The sequence below is a fragment of the Acanthaster planci genome, linkage group LG06, assembly GCF_054643075.1.
Source record: "Acanthaster planci isolate LZ-2023a linkage group LG06, COTS_SCS, whole genome shotgun sequence".
NCBI classification, from domain to species: Eukaryota; Metazoa; Echinodermata; class Asteroidea; order Valvatida; family Acanthasteridae; genus Acanthaster; species Acanthaster planci.
Genome location: NC_141782.1, coordinates 3970421 through 3977529, shown reverse-complemented (window position 1 = coordinate 3977529; position 7109 = coordinate 3970421). Strand labels below are relative to the sequence as shown.

The 7109-nt window shown below is 39.3% G+C and overlaps 1 protein-coding gene and 1 non-coding gene across 2 annotated transcripts; one reads left to right on the top strand and one right to left on the bottom strand.

Moving 5' to 3' along the window:
- Positions 1-93: 93 nt before the first annotated feature.
- Positions 94-166, bottom strand: Trnak-uuu (transfer RNA lysine (anticodon UUU)). Its single transcript has one exon. It is a non-coding gene; the product is annotated as a tRNA-Lys (tRNA).
- A 403-nt stretch (positions 167-569) lies between these two features.
- LOC110986103 (H/ACA ribonucleoprotein complex subunit 3-like) lies at positions 570-6953 on the top strand. The gene is made up of 3 exons (XM_022247744.2): positions 570-732; positions 3644-3686; positions 5312-6953. The coding sequence occupies exons 1-3, from the start codon at positions 679-681 to the stop codon at positions 5407-5409; spliced, it is 195 nt and encodes a 64-aa protein (XP_022103436.1). The 5' UTR covers positions 570-678; the 3' UTR covers positions 5410-6953.
- Positions 6954-7109: the final 156 nt, after the last annotated feature.

Sequence of the window (7109 nt, the reverse complement as noted above, 5' to 3'; positions counted from 1 at the left end):
GTAAGAAGTCTCGGATTTGGACTTGATCAGTGGTATTTTAAGTTCGGTTACTTAAATTTTTTAATAAAAAAGAATTTTAAAAAAAGTGTGATCCGCCCGGTGAGGGACTCGAACCCGCGACCCTCAGATTAAAAGTCTGATGCTCTACCGACTGAGCTAACCGGGCTCTGAAAGATTATGGTATACATTAAAAATATAACCAATAGTACATTTCCTGTAAAGCGATTGTGCAATAATATTTTCAATAATATTGAAAAAGTGCGTTTAATTTCATTAAACTTCCGTTTATTCCAAACGATCGACGACTAAGGATAGCCCAGTGGGAAAGACAGTGACAAAACAGACAAGAAACTTGTATAAACTGGTATCCGCCAATCTTTATGCTACCTCACAGTTATGGATGCGTAAAACCAGTTAAATCCTTTTGCAGTGAACTTGTAGGTAAGCCTCTTACTGGTACTGCTGCCTGCGGCTGGCTGTAGTGCACCAACTTCATAAAGGAAACGCCGTAGCCACGAATTCAATGATACGAGTGAGTCGGATACGGCCTCGTGGCCTTAATCTGCCACACGTGCACTATAGTATACTACAGCGCGAGCTAGCTAGCGACACAGTGTGCATGTGTGGGGCACGCATTTGATACTCAAGAGTGGCAGAGAGTGAGACTGCCAAATCAGAATGTATCTTATGTACTATCTAAATGAAAATGGTGACAGAGTCTATACCCTCCAAGTAGGTATTTTTTTCAAATTGTCTCCATGTTGTGCATCATCATGACCATGCCAAGATTCGTTTGACCTGTTCAAGCTGCAGCTGTTGAACCATAGCCATGGTTGAACATGGCATGCAATTATGCATGCTGCTGGTTGCCTGCCAAATGCCAGGCATAGGCATAACGTTACGCATAGGTCTACCTACGACTTGATCATGTTGATACAGGCCTAGGCCTTCCATGTACCTGATGGGACCTGTATAGGGCCTATGGCCTAACGTTAGGAATTTTTTTTTTAAGTCAAGAAGCAGTTAGGCCTATTTATGTTGTTGCTCATGTGCCCAGCTCAAAATTGTTCATGTCATTTAGATAAATTTCCCAGCGATGGCTAAAATAAAAATAAACCTAACCGTAACATTATCGTGTATCAGGTGGATGTAACTTATAAGCTTTATCGTAAATACTGCACGGGTGATTTTGCACAATGGTAAAAAGGCATCGCACAAAATCAACCATGCAGTATTTGCGATAAGGCTTATTCCTACGTATTTTGGAATTTAGGAAAAGACATGCATGAAAGAGTTCCATGATATTGATTATAGGCCTATGGACACCACTAATATTCCCTTAAATTAACAGCAAAACTTTGATAACAGTGTCCTAAACAGTGAAATTTAGCTAGGCCTGAGAAAATTCTGAAGCATTTACTTAGAAAATACTCAAGTTTTTTTCAATCTCCTAGGGTTTGTGCACAGGGGCATTAAGTGTTCTCCATATAATGGTACATGTCATGTTATGGATATGGAACTCTTTCCCTACTTTTTAATAACACTTCCCTCATCATGATTATTTTTCACGGTGTTCCTCCAACTGGGGTCATGCTATTTAGTACCAACCAGCATGACAAGCATCAATCAAACATTTTATGTACAAATATTGTGGTGTAATAATATTTATTCAATACATCACATTTTATCTAAAATGATATTTGAATGGAAATTTGAGCAACAAAGTAAGCCCTCCTTATGTAGCCTGACCGACCGCCATCCTGTTTTCACGTAGACAGTAGAGAAAAGAAAGATGGCAGCTCCTTTCATGTACAGTGTACATGTATATCCCAAAAAAAATTTGCAGATGTGAGAGTCTCTTTGATACGATGACACCACCTTTAAATCTTTAGAGGGTATTTTCAAATACTTGATGCTTGTTGGCGCTGTGTTCACTGAGGCTCTTTGACACTTGTTGGCATTTTCATAGCATGACCACCGAAGCTGGGTTTGATTCCCAGTTATCAACTTTTCCCCAAAATTAAGAATATTTTTTTTCAGTTGACCCAAAATTTAATTTCATAGTATTAGATCTTCTTTTTCTGATTCATGGCTCTAGAGGAAAAAACGAAAAAAAGTCAAATATTGTAAAATGGTCTGATTCCCACCTGAATACAAAGTCACAGCAACTATGCTGGCGAAGAACGAAACAAAGTTTTCTCTTGGTAAGAATGTTCCAACTGCAAAAAGTTACTGGGCATGTGCCCAGCTCAATACTGTTTGTTTATGTTCAGCCGGTGACAGCTAAGTTAAAGGACAAATTTCCTTGATGACAGTTAATCAAATGATGCTGATTTGCATCGAAGATTTTTAATCACATAACTTTAGCCAAAATTCTAAATGAAAGTTGGCAAAGAAAGGTGTCCCAAGATTATTCCTAGGTTGCATGTATTTCCATTGCCGTTCATAGGAATAGCAAACTCTTCTGTGGAAAAGCCCCTGTTCCTCATTGGTCTGTTCTAAGCCCATGCAAACGTACCTGGCTAATGATGTCATTCAACGCAAAAAAGTTTGTACTGTGGTACCCAAAAAGATGGGGTTAATATGCCAAGGGTATGACATTAAAAGTTTCAGAATTTCATGAGATTCACACTAGTCCGAGTACGTGTAACTACATGTATTAGGTGTCGACTAGTGGTTCACCAATCAAGAGTAGACTTGGCTCATCGTCTTTCCATTTAAACCTTTCTTGCATCATTGCTGTCCAATATGACCGAGTATAAGGTTATTGAAAATGACTTGTTCAAAAGACAGGATTATCGGTGAAAGTCAGTATGATTTTCTTCAGGAATGACTGGAAAGATATCTTCTTACCTTGTGCTTTTATGTCTACCGCCCCGGTCAATAGAAATTTGAAGCTGATAGTGACAGCATTTCCCTGACTTCTTGTCCAGTCATAGTCGGTACATATTCATAAACATTGTGTTAATTGACCTTGTCGTCCAGGGAGAAAGCAGCTTCGTCGTCTAAAACGAGATACTGCAGGGAATGGACATCTCTCTCGGTATGGGCTATCAACCATCAAACGCCAGCCTTCATTTCAGACTGTCTTTCATGGAGTTCTTTTATTGATTGCCCGAACTTGCCCAAATCCGACATGAACTAGTCATTTTCAATAACAATGTACTCGGTCAGGTTTAAGAGCAGTGATGCAAAAAGATATTAATGGAAAGATGATGAGCTACTCCCAGCTGAGGAACCACATGAAAATTGTCGAACTAAATATCCTTGGCACATGTATATCAGCCCCCTGAATTGAGATTACCCTGTTTTGATACGCACTGCATCAAGTCATCAAGTTCATGAGTGACTCCTATGGTCTAAGTTTGTGGTACTATGAGATCTGTTGTTGTTGTTTCTGACCCTGATTCCCCAGTTTTGACACTGATTCACTGTTGCATTTGTCCTTGTCTCTTATCCCATGTAAGGGTTTTATTATAATGGATGGAAATGGTGAGGAGCCAGGCACAGTTTCAGTTCCTTTGTCTTCCTGCCATGCTTTTTTTGTAGGCACATTAATTTTGCCAAAGGCAAAAAATGTCTTTTGGGTCAAACTGTTCACATATGAAGTTTTAAGCAATTATCTCATATTTTTTGTTTTCAGAAAGTGGATCCGCATGGTAAACCCACACAGTCAGCACACCCAGGTATGATATTTTTCCCTGTTCGGGACCATTTTCTCAAATTTATTTATTGTGGTGTTTAGGTTTTGTTTTCAAGTCGCTAACTTAGGAGATTGAGGCTCAGTATGAGTTAGTATTTTGCTGGAGGAACATCAGGCCGTATGATATGAGGCCCAGGAAGGAGTTGTTTATTTGATCTAAACATTAAAGATTTGCAGATTGTCTTCAGGCCAGAAGCAAAGCTAAAAGTTGAAGCACTGTCAAAGACACAGGCTGAAGAGAGGGAGGCAACCAACCTGGTTTGACAGCCTAGAATCAGGTTTATATCTCCGGTCTTTGTTATATGAGTGCAGGCCTGGTTTCAGAAATCTTTGACTCTAGAAAGCCCAGCAATGTAACATGTTTCTAACACTTGATTTATGAGAAGAGCCCTAACTGTCCCCAGCAAAGACATATGCCCCATGCATGGGTGTAAGCTTGTATGTAGCGTGACAGGACAGACATGCACAGTACATGTAATTCCAATATACTGTCAATTCAGTACATTAAGTACAACTCAAATTAACTGGTAAATGTTAAGCGAAATCCCACCAGACATATCTAGATAAACCAAATTATACTCACTTTTGTAATTCCTGCTCAAGGGATGTCTTTGTAATTAATCTGGTGATTAGATAATTAAGATAATGATGATTACAAGTCATAATTAAGGATTTTAGAAATCAATGACTATCTGGATTCAGATAACAAAGTGATTTGACAAGGATTAGGCAGATGTCGATGTTCAGTTACAAGAGTGGTGATGACACTTTCACACACAAGTTGAGCTTTAAAAAAAAACAAAAAACGCACGTACAAGCAAAATATCCAGCTTGTCGGAGAGCAATATTTCACCTTGATTACAACTTAGTAACGCAATTTTTTTTTTCTTCAATTTTTACCACTCCGTATCCAGATTAGAATGATGCAGGTATTTCTAACCCCCAGAATGTTTATTATTACCTGAGAAGCAGACATTTGTAACAAACACGAGCCTTGTTACACCTCGTAGATTCTGTATTCTTGATTGGCCAAGAGTTTGTCACATGGTATACACTACATTTGCCGTCTTACTGTGCATAGCCAGAAGTACATGTACTATAACCAAACTACACGCAAAAAAAAACTTTGTATTGTGTGCAAATACATACGGGTGTGTATTATGGGTAATGTTTACCACACCATTTTAACCCTAACCTTCCCCAACCACACAGAATTAAACAGTAGTTAAGCGTTTAATTCTATGGGGATAGGTCTGGTAGACCCATAACAGCTGGCTTTTGCATTGGGTTTGGCATACCTCAGAAAAACAAAGTCCAACAGCCTCTGTGCACAAAGTCCCATATGGGTGTTTAACTTTGTGTGAATGGGGAAGGTTAGGGCCAGCAACCCTTGGAGGTTAGGGTTAATTAAGCAGTCAATATTTGTTTATTAGATATGAGCAGTAGATTTCTCCTGACATAGACTGTCATTGGTTAAAAAACCAGAAATGCTTGTCTTGTCAAAATAGAAAAAGCTCACTTATTGATGTATGTTTGCTGATGTATGTGACAGAATTGGTCAGAGAGAGTGCTGTGTTCATAAGACATACTTTCGTTTATTTTTTTCAGTGAGGTTTTCTCCTGATGACAAGTATTCAAGGGAAAGGGTTACCATCAAGAAGCGATTTGGACAGCTTCTAACACAAAAACCCAAGCCCGTCTACTAAAACTGGTCTGCTACCATGCAGACCAGTCGCACGGTGGAGCAGGATTCATCATGTGCTTGTACATAGAGAGCTGCTCATCATGGCAGAACTGACCAGAGCAGGGTGGGAACTCGGGGAGAAAATGAAAGAAGTCAGCTTTTGGTGATTCACGTTGGACCCAACATGTCTCCCACCTTCCCTATTACCTCCACTCCCTTCTGCCACAGAAGAACCTGGTCCCACCTGTCAAATCATCCAGTTGGTTGGAGATGAATGTTTATTTCCCATGAAATTCATTTCCACCATGCGTACAAGTCTCACCTATGGCAAGGCAACGAGTAGAAGGTCCCAATCTGAAGAGAGGGGGGAGGTCTTCAAAGTCATCACTCTTCGATTGCAACATGCAACCGACACTTCCGTGAATGCAGTCACAACTGTCAATTAGTTGCCTCCTTGAATACAGTAACAAATTAACAGACTGGTACAGTCAATGCTGTACATGCAACCCTAACCCTCTAGGAACCATTGAAATCCTGCATAACCTTGGTGGGTTCAGCATGGTTAGGGTTAAAAAGGGATCAGTGTCAAGAATTAAAATGCATGGGTAATGCTTTGCACAGACGCTTCCCTTTACCAGTAAGTTTCAATGGTTGTTGAATTTTATCAGTGAGTAACACGGCCATCTTCCTAGCCAGAGCTAGGGAAAGCCTGATGTAGGTAATTGAAAGTCATACTTGGAGACCTGGATGTTGTTAAATACCCTTTGAAATCATGTTATCTGGCATTGTCATTTGGAAGGAAAGAATAGCAGATATTTTGCAGTTTTGATGAAAAGTTTACATGTACATGGACGTTAATGATAAGATTTGTTAGTTTCAGAAGCAGTTTGAGACCTGAGCTTTTTATGATTTTTACAGATTTTGGCTGCATAGTTACAACAAAATGATGGTGTATTCAGTTCACCCAAGAAATGGACAAGGTTAAAGAAAAATTCTGGCAGTATATTTTTCTATAGTCATACAATACCTATATTGTCTATTCTGATGTATTCATGTTCTCTAAATAGGCAACCCTGAATGTAAAGAACACTCTTGTCAGATCAAAACACTGTAAAGAGTATCTTTTCAGTCCCAAGTCTCTTCAATATTTCCCCTTGTTTTCCAGTTCTTTATTATAACAAGGTTCTGGTTAGAACAAGATAATTTGCCTAGTTCCACTTCTTACTTTGACTTGACTCACGGGTCACCCATTTCATACACTGTATGTTGACATCTCGAAAGCCAACCCAACCTAGCCCCAGGAATTTAGTATTAAGTGAGGTAATTTGATATTGACGTAAAGTTTCAGTGAAAGTACATGTGGTTGTACGTGTGGATGTGGACAGGATGTGATGTTGAGTTTGCCATCAGCATTCTTGGCACTTTGACATTCAAAGTTCTTGTCGGTATGGAAGACTGTCTATAACTATTGGTAAAATCTTCCCACAGCATTTTTTTGTAGCTGTAAACTTGCTGTGAGACCTACAATAATAAAGCTTGTAACTTTGCATAAACCAATGAAACAAATATTTAAGACAGACCTGATTGTTATTTTTATTGGGGGCATCTGTTTTCAATAGAAGGCTTGTAATTGGTTGATTGAACCCCCCCCAATCATTACAAAATCTGGAACCTCCCATCCCATTACCGAATTTGGAATCCACCCTCTGCTAAGTGACTCGA